At 37.2% G+C, this 15,753-nt stretch overlaps 1 protein-coding gene across 1 annotated transcript; it reads right to left on the bottom strand.

The window, feature by feature from the left end:
* Positions 1-6,709: 6,709 nt before the first annotated feature.
* On the bottom strand, positions 6,710-15,403 carry Miox (Myo-inositol oxygenase). The gene is made up of 5 exons (XM_089245857.1): positions 14,754-15,403; positions 11,840-11,920; positions 11,323-11,745; positions 9,448-9,596; positions 6,710-7,569 (listed from the first exon to the last, which is right to left on the bottom strand). Exons 1-5 carry the CDS (start codon positions 14,886-14,888, stop codon positions 7,461-7,463), a joined length of 897 nt encoding a protein of 298 aa, XP_089101983.1. The 5' UTR covers positions 14,889-15,403; the 3' UTR covers positions 6,710-7,460.
* Positions 15,404-15,753: the final 350 nt, after the last annotated feature.

The raw sequence follows: 15,753 nt of genomic DNA, 5'->3' as shown, positions 1-15,753 counted from the left end.
CACCCCACTATATTAGCAAATTTATCGCTAGATTTGTAAAGTGTTTGCCAAACGAAATCTATTTAAAAAAAATTTTTACCCAAAATCAACTCTTTTTTGCCAAAAAATATGGTCATTTTCTTTCCTTGCCTGTTAAGTAAATTTTTTTGAGGGAAAGGGCAAGGGAAAAAAATTAGCTTGCACAGCTTTAGCTTTCTTGATTACTATATCAGCTTAAAAACACCAAGTTGTATTTTTGGTGAATTTGGCAGGATTCAAAAGTGACGTCATCAATTTTTAATGGATTATAACTCCATAATTATTGGTCAAATCGAAAAACTGAAAACACTTTTCAGTATTAGTTGTTCACAAGGAATCATGTGTACAATTATTGGACGGCCGATAGTATCTACCCTGTAGATTGGTTTTATCATATCATATATCCTATAATACTAAAGGGATAAACCAGATTGGAGTTGCTTCCACAGTAGTTGTCAATTATTGGTTTCTGAAACAATGTCCTGAGCTAGACCTATCAGTTGTTATCAATAACATATGTTGTTCATGTTAATGTTTTTGTGAAAGAAAATTTGAAGGAAGATAGAATCAAGGCCCAGTTAAATATTACTTTCTCATAACGATGATGGATTTGTGATTTATAATGTTACCAAGTTGAATACATTCTCAAATTGAAGTACATATTACTAAATCGGAATTATACTTATTCATGCCATGACTTTAAATACACACATTTTAATGAATTTTCATAATTTATTGATAATATAAGCAATATACATCTTTACATGTTGTTATTTATTGATGTGACAAGTTAGTTGCCATCTCCAAGATTTCATAAGGTGGGTTCTGATTTCAGTGTATGCATAATTTCTTTTTTATGTAAATGGACTTTTAGCGTAGTGAATGGTGTCTTATGGTTGTGTACTTCTTATATTTATCTTATGTTTTAGTGTATTTAGAACTAAATATGTACTAGTCCATTTCTCTCATTGGTTGTTCTTTTTTTTTTTTTTTTTGTATGTTTCGTCTTGTTTTTTTAACGTCTTCATTCTCATGGATTGGAAATTATTTTTACTATTGATTTTAAGAATAAAATTCTCAATTTTTTTTCTTATTGTTTTATAATCAGTGGTTTTTTTTTTCTCTGATTTTGAACAAATTTAACCCTTTTGAGCAGCACAGCAGAAATCACTGAAGCCTCTTCAAAATGCCATATCGTTTTTAATTAAATAGGCTTTCTGACGACTTTCAGCAGGTGCAAACTAAGTGGGTATAAGGAAACTCTATTGAGAAATAAACTTTACAAAGTATCTGAGCTTTTTAGTGCTAAAGTAAGAGGCTTTTAAGGGGGTGAGATATTTCGTCAGTGTGTGTGTGTGTCGCTCAAAGGGTCTAAAGGACTAAACAAAGTCTTCAATCAGGATTTGAATCTGGACTTGCATAGCAGAGTGCTATAACAATGGGTGAGTACGGATGAGTGATAGCATACTAATCTCAGTTTGACAAGTCTGGGGTTGAATCTCATTAGTTGTACGCAAGAACGGCCATTCAAAAATGGCTTCAATCTATAGTTAGCTCACACAAGTAGGGCAGTAACAGATGCTTAGTCAGAGCCGGGGCAGGCATATACTTTGGTACCCATTGTAATGTTGGAGGAGAGGTTGAAGAGAGAAATTTGCGCCCCGTTTGATCCGGTGCTCAGAGCATCAAATCCAGGCCCGTAGAAAGAAATTTCGTTCGGAGGGGGACCACTTTAATTTCGGGAAACCAAAGTGATAGAACAATATTAGGCTATCTTTATCCGGGCAGACCACCAAGTCCCTCCCCCTCTCCGCCGGTATGACCTTGATCAAACCCCCCCAGTGTATTTTATAGGTGCGCATACTTTTCGGTAAAAGGCAGTATAAAATCTACACAATTTCTCTGAGAGCGGTATGTAGGCTCTTCGAGTCACCTGAAAGTTGAAACGCTTTGTTGAATTCCAAATGGAAGTGAACAGCACATATAAGATCGATTTCAATGTATAAGCTCACAACAGGCAAATCTCCCAGAAATATTTTAAATTGCATTGAGGGCGCAGGAATTTCAAATTCACCTGAAGCCAGAGCTTTACCACCAACGTTCTACACTCTTTACGCTTTACGTACTCCACCAATAAGTTTATTGATAATGAGAAATTTCGCTCTGTGGTAGACATTTTATATTTAAAGTTAATATAGTCTACTGGCTTCTAGAAATTCTGCCGCCTGAGGCAAATAATATTTTGCCGCCCCTAAGATACGGCAATATGAAAATTTTCTTTCTTCACCTCCATTGCCTTGATATAATGGTTCCCAAAGTGTTGGTCACTACCCTCCCCCCCCCCCCCATTTTAAATGAAAACGTTCTGATGAGAGTATATCAAATTAATATAATAATTAAGGAAAAACATATTTTCTGTCTGGATATTTTTCTGAGGTGGAACTCGGAAAGAAAAGTCATCTTGTCTCCGCCGGGACTTTTGGAAGAAAAGATGCCTTTTCTTTTCGAGTTCACCTCACAGCATAATATCCAGAAAATGTTTCCTTGATATTTTGGCTGAGAAGAAAGCCGTCTATCCTTTCCAATATAATAATAGTTCTCTTTGAAGGGAGGGGGGAAGGCCCCATAGTGGTCTCACCTGTTTAACTTTTTTCTACGGGTTTTTGAAAAATGTCTACTCTTCAAAAGGGTTAACTGACCTATTTAGCGCATATAAACAGGCGGAGCCTTCGTGATTTTTCCCTTCTTACAGAAGGGAGAAACGAACATCATGAAGGCCCCGATACAGGGAGGGGGTCCTGTAAGTCCTCACAGCATAATATAGCACTGCCGTTATCTCATCAACCGTTCTTCGTAGAAATGATTCCAGTTCAAAAAATAAAAAATGCTCAACGGGCGTTCAAAAATAACCCTGTACCAGTTTTGGGAGTGAAAATACAGTGTGCAACAAAATTAAAAATCCAGATATTTATACGGTTCTCCTGTGTCTGTTCCAACTAGAAAGTTGTTGCCCTGTCTCTTCTGATGTAAAAAAAAAAAATTCCATGTCTCTTAGTGCAATGTTCACTGAGATATTCGAAAAACGGAGGAAATTTTGGAAAGAACAGCTTTAAATGCGGGTAAAACGGTTTTTTTCGCATTTAACGCTGTTTTTTTCCCCCCAAATTTCCTTGGAATTCGAATATCTCAGTGGACATTGCACTTAAAAACATGGAATTTTGTTTGTTGGCATCAGGGGAGACAGGGCAACAACTTTCTAATTGGAAGTTGGAGCACAGGGGAACCTTACAGGACTCTAAAGTACTTACCTGTATATATATACAGTCAAACCTCGTTAATGAGTTACTCTTGGGAGAGCAAAAGTATGACTTAGTAAGCAGAGTGACTCGTTAAACGGAGTAAGCCATAGCTGTGCCAATTCCTGCCTGAGGACAATTGGGACTTCCAAAAAGTGATCCGGTAAGCGGAGTGACGTGTTAACCGGGTGACGCACTAACGAGGTTTGACTGTATTCTCCCCCAAGATGATCGAAAATTAAAAATATTTTCAAATATTTTTGTGAAAAATTAAAATATCGAAAATAAATAACTACTGGCTGTGTGTTATATGTATTTATCTATTTCTGTTAATTTAAAATGCTTTTTGAAGGTTAGTAGCTCAAAATTTCTCTGGGAGATGTTCCTTGTGGTCCTCAAAACCAATGTGCGCTCTCTAAAGATCGATCTTAAGTACGCAAATGTTCGTGACTATTGTAATGTGGTAGGCCTTCTCATGTGTGTGGTGCAACTTTAAGTAACGAAAATTCTACCACAAGTTGTTACATCGCTTGATCATTGTTTGGCGCAGTATGAACCTTGATGGTCCTTGCACCAATAAGAAAACAAACTCCAATCCGAAGGCGCATATGCACCCTATAATGGCTGATGGCACGTATCGCAGTAAATCCATCGGAAAAATATATTTGTTTTTGGTGCAGTTGCTGTTGCGCACTCTCCAAAAACACCTTGTATCACCTTTGCTGCTATTGCGATTCGACCGCACATTTTATGATGAAAAATGCTTGTTTAAATGTCATATCATATTCTCTTAACGTTTGTGCTATGAATTTAGAATCACCTTGCGAGAATCACATTTGTGAGAAAACATCAATGACTGAAGCCTCTTCCGCCATCTATGAAATAAAACTATTATAATTCTTTGATTGAAGTTCGAGACCGGTTTTTCAAATGTGTCACATGGAAAATCGATAGATGATACGAATTTATGGGTCCACTCTGTACTATACGACTACTACTACTACAAAAGAAAAAAGAAATTGAAAAAATGCATAGAAAGCTCTTGTATGATTCAGGGCCCTGTCGGGTCATGTTATGACGCCACTGCTTCTTTGTATATTGCACCGTCACTAACGCTATTCATTTTCTTTTATCAGTTTACCTGTTTCCCCCACGATTACTTTAAGACCAGACATGACCCAGGCTGTGTCCCTTAGGGGATACAAGCCCCACGATTACTGACCATTATTGCATTATCACTGGGGTGTATGGTTATCACAATTTGGGAACCACCACTGTAATTTGTTTTTCATATATATGGTAGTTCCAGCCTGAAATTGGCCAATTCGTGACTGGCCGGCCACTTCGCTAATTGGCCAATTTCGTTAAATATTGAGCAAGTTCGAGAAGTGGCTGGTGATCCCTGAACAAAGTCCGATAACAAAATACATGATTCGGGATCACCGTCATGTTGGCTTATTTTTTGGTGATAATTAGGTCTACGTTAGTTATGGCAACCCATCAAACTGCAGTCAAAATGCGGTAATAATTTTTTCCTCCAAAATTTGGCAGAAAAAACTATGATGTGTTTATATAATTAATTTTATATTTTTCTCTAAAATTTCACTGTTTCTCTCTCTCGTCACATGGAGCTAATCCAATACAGCTGCTATATATGGACAAGTATCACACGTTGGCGATAAAAAAAAAAGATTTGGCTCTCCTACCGGGTTGTCTTGCATCAGCACATTGAGCTTTGGTCAGGGATTTCCGGCCACTTTGCGAAAAACCAATTCGCAAAGTGGTCGGCCTCGTCGCGAATTGGCCGCATTTCGGGCTTTGGCAGTAACATATATATATATATATATATAATATCAAAAGCTATTTTACGACTTTTTTTGGCACTTTTTGACCTTGCAGTGATGAAAAAGTTGAAATCCAATCCCCTCGATAGAAAGCAAACTGTTCACCATAAGTGAACTTTCTGGGTATTAACGCGGAGACGCGAACTCTTTAAAGAAAAGTTTGTTTTCCTTCGCCAAAAATTGAAAACCTTCAAATTTGTATGTACAAGAGGCACCAGGGTCAGATTCCTGGTGGAGGCAAATTTTTCTTTCCAAAGTTCGTTTCAACATTAATGTCCGGGGTCTCTTTATGTGTTGTGAGCTGAGAAAATAACATGTCAAGTTTATAGTCAAACTTGGTTGTAAATAACGACATCGAAGATTTCTCGAACTTTCGGCATTATAATTGTGCTATCGTTACAACCGAGTTTGATGTTTTAAGGTCTTTTTGTTTTTTGGAAATTATAATCAGATGCAAACAAATACTACGCATGTAAATGTTATTTCATTATACTTAGGGAGACATATCTGATTTATGCTTTGAAATGGTTCTTCTATATGGAAAAATATGTACCACACTATTCTGGGAAGCTGCAGATGAACCGTAAATTTGGCAAAGGTGCCGCAGGTTACAAAAGTTTGAGAACAGCTGCATTAGGGCAAGAAACTTCATTGAAAAGAGAGAGACATTAGTCTAGAAGGGCAAAATTACGGGAAAATGCAGGAATGTCAATAAGCAAGTCGGACGTCAAACTTGTGATAAATCTTATTTTCATCGTTAGCTATAATAAAACAGGCAAGCATTGCCCTAATTCTAAGAATTTCTTAACGAAACGTTATACAAACGGGCGTAAAATGAGTTGTCATATCCGTGGTCGATGTGTTCTCATCAACGTTGGGGGTTCATTAATATTATTCTTCATGAGAATGAGTCCGGACTGCCAATTGTTGACGTTACGGCCGCGTAGTTGTCATTACAACCGAATTTGGCTGCACCTATCTAATCTGACATTTCATTGCCTTGGAGGTTCTTATTTGTCTCTGGTAAAGATGTGTTATTGAAAATCACTTCCTATATCTAATCAAAGAATCACTACCCTTTCATGAACTGTAAGGAGTCTTTTTTTAAGTGCCCAATTCAGAGAAATTCAACCCCTTCCATTCAATAGCACCGCCTGTACATATCAATCAAAGACGAGAACCCTTACGGCAAGTTTGTCTGCAAATTGCAACCTTGAATACAATTTGAACAAGTGGTTTAATTGGAACGAGGGTTTAATTTTACACTCTGGGGGGCTTTAGGAAAGACCATGGTGCTCTCGAGCAACAGGCAGGTTGAAGATGCCTGTCCCAATTCTTTCAAGATGGGAATAATTTTGTAAGTTAAATAACTGTAAATTTCCTAGTAATTTTTTTTTTGGTCTTCAATCACCTTTTGGAACTTCCAGTACTGCATCTCCGATGCGTCTTTACCTTACCTAAAATTATAATCGTTTCCACGTTTTGCTTTTGATCTGGCCTCGAGATCTTGCTAATTATATTAATTTTTAAGAAAATAAACAAACCAAGCTATAGCTTAACAAATATTCTTTAATTACAAGAAATCCGTCATGACAAATTCACATTAAAGTCACAAAATATTCACATACATTATTATAAAATGCGGACAAAAAATCCATTTAAAAAAGTTTGCGACAGACAGACAAGACACACATTATATACAAAATTAATCATTAGAAGTCAAAAGATATCAATAACTCATCTACGTACATCCTCCATCAAAGAAGGGTAATAAAAAAAATCAATCTTAAAATAATCACTACAACGTGATCAATTCCCATTATATCACGTAGGAAATATAAGCAATACATCAAATAAGTGATGTCGAAATTCGCTTGAAATCGCATTTCTACGATAAGATATGTAACTTTCTTGGCTATAAATGTATAATAATATCAGTATACAGCGTGGTCCCACTGAATTGAATCAAAAATAACACGTACAAAAAAAAAAAAAAAAAAGTTACACGTCAATCCATTTTTCTCCTCATTACCTGTCTTGAACTCGATAAAAACACTCAAATCGAAGAAATATGTACAAAGGGAACTGAATTCCACGAATATCTTTAAAAATAACCAAGTCATAGGTACTGTACGTACTTCCATCCGCATGTCATTCAATATAAATGCTTTTAGGAAATATCGGACACTGTCTTGACGAATAAGGCTTGAAGTAACCCTGTCCTCATCTAATTTTCCTCGCATATTGAGGAAATGATCCGAAAATGTCTCTTCATTCCATGAATATTTCTTATAATGTTTTTTTACCATTCCAATACTCCAGGTACATACTTGTCGATGAGTGACTGGTAATACGGTTTCAGCTCTTCGATGTCGGGAACAACACAAGACTTGGAGTAGAGATCGAACTTACTGCAAAAAAAAAGATATAGTTATATTTTTAATCGTTTTACCATGTATCAAGAAATAACCTTATTACCCGTATTTTACGGGACATTCCCATATTTGGCTTTCGTGAAGTTTTATATAAATATACATCCCCGTATTTTTCAACTGAGCAATTTCGAATTCCTAATCTTAACAGAATAAATTGCGTAGATGAAGATAATTTCCATTAAGTTACTTATAAATTACAATATACTCTAATCGTTACTATAATTATCTCACATATGTGACGTTCAACGTTATTTCACGAAATACAGCCCACGTAATTCCCATTTTAATACACTACTTGACAGCACATGCACCTCGTACACATTCTTCTGCGATATTTGTAACGAATTGGTACATGCAGGAACGTGTGCGTATGTGTGTGTTGTATACATATGCGTGGCTCCAAATTATTTATGTTGTCATAGTTATGCTTAGTTTTGTGGTATACAAGTGGTACCATCTTTTCCCATATTTTCAAGTAAAATAGACAAACATTTGAACTTTCGTGTTATGCGAGTATCGGGTTGAAGGTCTGCCCGCTCTGTGAGGAGAGGCTTTTTTAATCTACAGGTAAAATATAATCACAATTGCTACGACTAATGAAATCAAATTTATTTCAAAACCAACAAAGAATTTCCCTATAAGAAGTGATATATAAACATGAAATTATTCATTAAATGGTGGACGGGCCCGCATTATCGTCCTGAAATCGGAAATCCCACAGAAAACTTACTTCAGCCAACCACCACTGCGTCGCGAACGGAGTTCGAAAGAGTTCTCGCGATGAGAGTCTAGATGCTAGACTTTAGCACATAGTTCCCCAAACTTTTCGTTCCATCGCCCCTTTCTTCAAATTTTTTTTCTACCATTTCCAGCTACCCCATAGAAATCCTATACTAAACCCAAAACTTCTATCACACCCCCCCCCCCTCCCTGGACCATCTCCCCCCACTCCGGGGGTGATATTTCCCACTTTTGGAAACACTGGTCTGGCACGATGCCCACACGATTGCACAGTGGCTCATTTTTATACTCGACAATTCGCAGCACTGTTTCGCGATTTTTGGAACCTTTTACCCAAAATTAATTAATTTTTAGCTAGACTTATAGCGAGAGAATTTCGGCTTTCTTCATTTTTCTCGCGAGAATGGGCTGCGTCCTATCTCCCCTTCTTTTTAAATATTAATAATTCTAGTTTCGTTACTATCAATATGAATAGTCTAATCCAAAAGTCATACTAAAAATTCATAAAAAGTGAACAAAATAAAACAAATTCATGTCATTATATGCAGACTTTTCTAGCAGTAAAAACTTGGTAAAAAGTTATGCCTACGGTGAGTGGGGGGGGGGGGGGCATTAGTCATTTCATTGACTATCCCTGACCCGGTCCCCTCACACTCTGTAGGTCATTCACATGCTTGCAAACTCTTTTGGTTACTCGTTTTGTCTATCAATGACCCAGTACCTCGCTTTTAAGGCATAGGCAGGCTTATAGTTTTACTGCCCGTGAGCTATAGAAATTTTGTGCTGCCTTTCTCTCCCATCTTACTAATTTTCTTGACGACTTATTCCTTAAATTTGCCAATTGGGCTATATCCCTCTAAGACTCTCCTGTAAATATGCGTCTGTCTGGACAGCCGGCTTTAGATGAAACGTACCTGAGTACCCACTACAGTTATTAGGTGAAACGTCTGGAAGTTTAAATGCCACTACAGGACAACGCATCCTTAGTTTGGAACCATCTTCTCATCAGGATACTGGCCATGAAAGCCTTCATTAACCCATCGATCTCGTAAATCATTCGAATCTGATACCAAACTTGAATATAACTATCAAAGAAAAATATTAATTACTTACTTGAATTCCCGAATCCATTTGAGCATATCTTGATCTTTCTCATTGGTGAGGTGGTTGTAGTCGTTGCCGGTGTGCCACGGGTAGAAGGAATGGAATCTGATCATGTATAGGGACTCCTCTGGAAGGTAACACTCGTTATGCTTTAGAACCTGCAGGAGACGAAATTCAAGACATCAATTCAATGAATGTTCCAGTAAGGAACTTAATACAGTAAAACCTGTTTAAGTTGCACACCTAAGGTTCAATTAAAATCCCTCCAAGTTATAGAGGTGTCCAAGACATGGAGATACAGTATTGTGGACATTCTATGTTATAGGATAATGGTCTGTTCCATTCAAAACCGTCCAATATAGGGAAATGTCCAGGATATAGAGGTATCTAAACTGCCCGGTTTTACTGTACAATAGTTGTGACAATGCAAGTGAAAAAGATTGGCGAATTATTCAAACGTTTTTTTCCCAGCGTAAATCACATAAATTGTTAGATAACGTAAAACGGTTTTCTTTGCAATACAAGTTATCGAGCAGCGAACACCCTTTACAGTGATAGCAGTAATAATTGAAAATACCTAGTTTAAATCGGTGCTCTTCAACCTTTTCACCAATAATTTACGGACAGGCAAAAAAATAAATGGGGGAAACAATTTGAGGACCAGAAAAAATTAATAAATGGGAGAAATAATTAGGGGACAAAGTATATAATTGGAAGAAATAATTCACATAGATCTACTGATGACTCGGACAGAAATAAAAACCAATATAGAGAAATATGATATTTAATCAAATGGGAAATAGGTAGGAAATCCCCACGGGCCGGCACCGGACCAGCAGTTGAAGAGCACCGGTATAAATTATGTATTAAATATTTCATTATAATTACTAGCAATTTTCAGTAAAATTCATGTTCAGTTAGAAAATCATCGCTCAAAATCCCATCTTATTCTACGATGAAACGATTTCTGGTCCTCAAAAGGACTTTTTCCTTTTGAACAAGGCCCAGGTTCTATTTCCGATCGCCAATTGCAGCTATTGCCCCGAAGGGGGACGAGAGGTTCTCAAAGGACTTGCAGTTTTAAGATGTGGTCACTTTATAGATGTGATCTAATAGAGGGGAAAATCAAGAAGGAAAAAAAACGGGCCCTTCAGAGGAGCACCAAAAAGGTAACCTTTCAGAGAAGTTTCACTACCTTCAAGTGGGAAAACATGAGAATCCGGCATCTTGGACTATCGATGGCAACAATCAAGGCTATGACAACGCAGCCTTCCCCCTTCCGAGGTAGGGTGATTAGATGTAGTAGGAATACTAACATCAAAAACCCCGGATATATATCTGCCCCAGAGCATTATTCTTTCCACGTTTATGGCCTTGACGGCTTTGTCTACACCAGGTGTCTTAAACCTTTCAAACATTGTGGGTCAAAGAACTTTCTATGAAGCCTAAGGGCCAAAAAGCCCTACTGCGGTATCTAGATTCACACAGTAGTGTCTTAACTTGGGGGGAGGGCCAATGAGGCCCATGGATTCAATTCAAACAAGGGGGCTCTGCATTATTGGATAATTTTATTTATTCTGAGGTTTTATCTATCTATTCTTAAATTAGTTTTCTAATTAAATATCTTAACTTTTTGATTTGAAAATCTTCATTAACTATGAAAATATTTCTTTAAATATTTCCCCACCACGAAAATACATTTCCCAAGGTTTTTCCCCAGCATTTCTATGAATTCTGTTACTATATAAGCCTCTTCTCCAAGTGGGCCACTGTAAAGATTCTAGGACTCATATGTGATCCGTGGGTCATGCGTCGAAGACCCCTCTGATCTACATCATTTAAATATAGTCAATATTTAGAAGTCTAGAACCAAGTTATACTAACCTTATACATATACTCATCATGTCCCCAAGACATGATAACATTCTCCAACCCACAGTTCTCCTTGTACATGCCGAGTCGCGTGTTGTATCTGGAATCCGTCATGTCCTTGTTGTCGTGGAAGCTGCTGTGACTGTAGACGACGGAATCGGCGATTCCGCATCCAACTGGAAATGTGTCGCCGACGACGCACCACTGAGGCTCACCATACAGGGCCATAATCTTGCCGAGGTCGTGGATCAGACCCGTGACTTGAAACCAGGGCTTATCTGGATGAGCTTCTCTGATTCTCTCGGCGGTCTGGAAAGCGTGGACGATGTTCGGTATGTCTACGTCTGGATCACTCTCATCGACGAGACGGTTAAGGAGCTCCAGTGCCTCCAGGATAGTCATACGGGCCTTGTCGAATTTGAACCAATAGTCCATCTATAGAAAAGAAAAAAAAAATTATTGTAAAATCCAATAAATAAAAGTTCTTCTCAGAAATTATTATTCAGGAATGATCATATTGAAAACTTACTTTCCGGCGTACGAAATCAACAGTCTGGTAAGTATGCATGTTCAGGTAAGTCTCTCGAACTCTGATTTGCATCGGGTTCATCTAGAAGAGAAATACAAAATACACTTATAGACATACGTTTTGTTACATAAATTTGGAGAGAACGATAAATTCGGTAAAAACTTGAAAATTTATGAGACATGAACATATTTTGAAACGAGGGCGTTTTTCCACCGATGTTGATTGCTATTGAAGGCAGTGCTATCAGAAAAAAATATTTTGAAGGGTAATTTCACTCTTTCCCAAAATTTTAAGGGGTAATTTGGTAAAATGAAATTTGTTTTTTCATAAAAAAAATATTAACTGTTGAAGAAAAAAAAACTTACCTAAAATTTGAAGGAGTATTTTTACTACTTAACGAAGTTCGGTGGAGTAAAATTGAATTTCGACGCATGATTTACGTATCTAGATTCGCAACCAAATACCACTACTACTAAACCACACGCATCCAAACACTGGTGGACGGTAAGTAAAGTTATCAACTCTCGCTAAAATTGCTGTAAAACCATCAATGGTGGGAAATAAAGGGCTAATGCAAGTTTCAATGGATCGAAATTTAATTAATCAAAGAAAAGAATGTGTTTTGGACAAAGTACGCGAGATGAGTATATATATGACTAAATAATTATGATAATTAGTCATAATTAATATTTTTTAAGCAAAGAAGAAAAATTCTGGTAATCTTCGTTGAAATCATATCAATACGAGAAAGAATCCGACATTTTATAAAAACAAGTCGAAACGGTCAAAATTATGGTAATGTCCCGTAAAATAAGGGCCGTATGGTCGCCAGAAATATCTTCGTGTCTTGCCCGCGAGCGCCAGATATAGCGCATATCTGGCCCACGGACTGAAAACGTTGTGCACCCCTGACATACAGAAATCGAGATGTTTTTCCAAAGTCACCAGCGATATTTTAATGATGAAAATTTTTCGGATTGTACGAGAGATTATTTTTAGAAATTTATGCGAAAAAAGAAAATCATTTCGATAATCCGGAAATTTGGTGAAATCACCAACAAATAACTAGATTTCCCGTATTTCTTTTCTTGGAAATATGGCCAATCGCCTCCTATTCATAACCAAACATGATGCAAAAATGAGCACAGCAGCCAATTACTGCTGAAAAACACACAAAAAAAAAGCCCAATTCTCGAAAAATGAAGCACTATCTCAAATTTCAGTGGTTTAAAAAGAAGACAAATATTTTTTTCATGACACATTTTTGGAATGAATGTTTGTATTTTTTGTCATGATCCTCACGAAGTAGTTTGTAAGTTGAGAAAAATGATTCCCTAATTTCGATCGAGAATAAAAATTCATGTAGGCTTCGACGAAAATACAGGTCATTTCAGATCCGTTGCCAGAAATTTCATCCGGGGGGGGGGGGGAAGTGACAGAACAATAGATTTGGGGCCATCTTTTTTCCTTTTTTCGGTCATTTTCACACATTTCGGGGGGGGGGAGAGAAGGGACCAGACCACCCCCCCCCCCAAGTCTCACCCGCTACGGCCCGGCCTTGGGAAATTTTCACAAAAAAATCGGGATGGCCAAAATGACGTGAAAGCAAAAAGGAATGTCAGAGAAAATATGTTCATATGGTCACCATAAAGTCTAAACACAGCGGCGTTAGAGACAGGAGTGCTCTCGATCACCCACGCAATTTTCTGCCACGAGATTGAGCACGCCCCAGAATTAATTTACAAATCGAAGTCTCCAACGTAAAACACAAGCCAAGCACCCACGGGTCTAAAACACTTCCGACGCTCCGGCTTAAACATAACTGATTTGAATAGAATGGTAAACATATACGAATGAGATCCCGTTAGTTCTTTTTCCAAAAATGAATTTAGGAAAAAGAAAAGGGAGATGACAAAAACCTGCGTCCCGAAAAATTTAGACTGGGAAATTTCTTTGAAATACGGGATGTAATCTAACCGTAGTTCCAAACATTACTTTGTTACGAATCCCGTAAGCTGCGATTTCCCAAATCACAACTTTTCCCATTATAATTTTCTTTCTTTCTTTATCAAGATTTATACGAGCTTTATTATGTATACGAGACACCCTGTATATACGATTACAATTGCCTTAAAATTAACTAAATATCGCTAACTAACTACCGTTTCAGAAAAATTTCTGAAACCGTAAAACATTAACTAAAATTGCAATTTGTAAAATATTGGGCATAAAATGTAATCAATAAAGAAGAGATTTCCAATTTAAGACGAGAATATTTTTTCGAATTAAATTATTCACGCCAGTTTTGAAAAACTGAAAAAAATAGTGCTGACATCTAGTGGCATTCTGAAGCAGACTTTTTCAACCGGTATCGGTAATAGATATTTTTTGAAAGTAAATGCTGACAAACTTCGCAAAAAAGGCATTGTGATCAATTTATTATTTATATTTCAATTCAAAAATATAAAATTTAAAAATTTATTCGTTACAATAACTAAAAAGAACGGTTGAAATTTTCTCAAAATTTTTATTTATGGGAATTTAAAAAATTTTAAATTACATACATAAACTGCTGTCACGTCCTCTGCGAGTAAATGATAGATCCTTAGAGAGATCTTGAAAGTTTTACATGTATAGTATATTCTGAGGCCCGAGGCACAATATGTTTGCACAAATTGCTTAATATAAAAATTTTATCAAGATTTCATTATAACAAGCCTCCCTCCTCTTTGTACCCCCCACCTGGACCTGCCCGTGTGGGCCCATGCATTAAGACAGCACTTATCAAAGCCTAAGAAGCCAATGAAAGATCCAGAGGTCTCAAATCTCATTCGTCATTAGTATATGGTGTAATGCGACACCTAAATCTATCAATATTAGATCAAATTATTTTCTGAAGAATTACCATACTTACATTATCATCGGTGAAAACTCTGAAGTCTTCCTGTTTCTTGTGTTCAGGTCTGTACAATTCTGAAGGATCGAGGATCAAGACTTCCTCTTCGGGGAACTTCTCCGCGTAAGGAATGGCAACAGCTGCGGCAGACATCTTTACTGCTCTGGTCGATGGTAATTACTTGAAGAAGTAATCGAGTCTTATAACCAAAATTTGAAATTACCGCGGTATTTATTGAGCACATGGCGTACGGATACGCAAAGAGAGATGTCTGGAGATTAGTCCCTCTTAAGGGTTATCGACCTATCAGAATTTGCCTGATTGGCGACTTATCAGATACAAGTTTGTGACATCACGAGTATTTTTAATTCCTAATTAATCAAAAACAGCATCGGCTTCAAGATTTTTTTCCACGCTGCATGTACCTTCCATGATCTCCAGAACTGATGCATCATCATTATTGACATTTAATGAAATAAATCCTTATTAAATCTCAAAATAATTCTATGTTTCTGAAAATTACGTAGTATTGAGATTAGGAAAAAGGCAGCCAAAAATCCACGCCATAAAGCGCCAAAGATAAGAAAACAGCAGGTTATGAACCTTCAGATAATAAGGAACTACACGATATATCGGAAGCGTCGTCCCGTAAAATGTTGTCATAAGTTATCGGAAGTGATTGATTGGATGATTTGATCACACCCCCAGTTTTCGATTGGCGTGGAATTTGTTCCCTTTCGTAACGCGTTATGTTGATCTCTACGTCGTCGACGTAATCGTTACGTCGCTTGACCCTGAATCTTGACCAGATTTAACCGGTTTTTCTTAGAAAATCAGTTCTTACTTTTCCTTCTACGATTATTAAGTACTTTTTGTTGGATAAAAAGTCTCGTGAGAGGAATGAGTCTCGTGAGCAAAACGGTCTTTACTGCCATTACAACTAAAATGTCTCTGACTTGGGCAAATATGAATTTTTGGGACCCCTTAAGGTCTAAGTGTGCCCTTTCACACGGAGCGG

Source organism: Pholcus phalangioides, unplaced genomic scaffold (assembly GCF_987345545.1).
Source record: "Pholcus phalangioides strain wild (caught in Gottingen) unplaced genomic scaffold, Ppha-v1.0 ptg000016l_1, whole genome shotgun sequence".
Taxonomy (NCBI): Eukaryota; Metazoa; Arthropoda; class Arachnida; order Araneae; family Pholcidae; genus Pholcus; species Pholcus phalangioides.
Note: the sequence above shows the minus strand (reverse complement) of the source record. Positions and strands in the feature narration are given on the sequence as shown.

Excerpts from the sequence above, each read along its gene's own strand:
- Miox (XM_089245857.1), bottom strand. The coding sequence starts at position 14,888 with ATGTCTGCCGCAGCTGTTGCCATTCCTTACGCGGAGAAGTTCCCCGAA. Across the intron at positions 11,746-11,839 it reads TTGATTTCGTACGCCGGAAA|ATGGACTATTGGTTCAAATT; the intron begins GTAAGTTTTCAA and ends TCTTTTCTATAG. Across the intron at positions 7,570-9,447 it reads AAATGGATTCGGGAATTCAA|TAAGTTCGATCTCTACTCCA; the intron begins GTAAGTAATTAA and ends TTTTTTTTGCAG.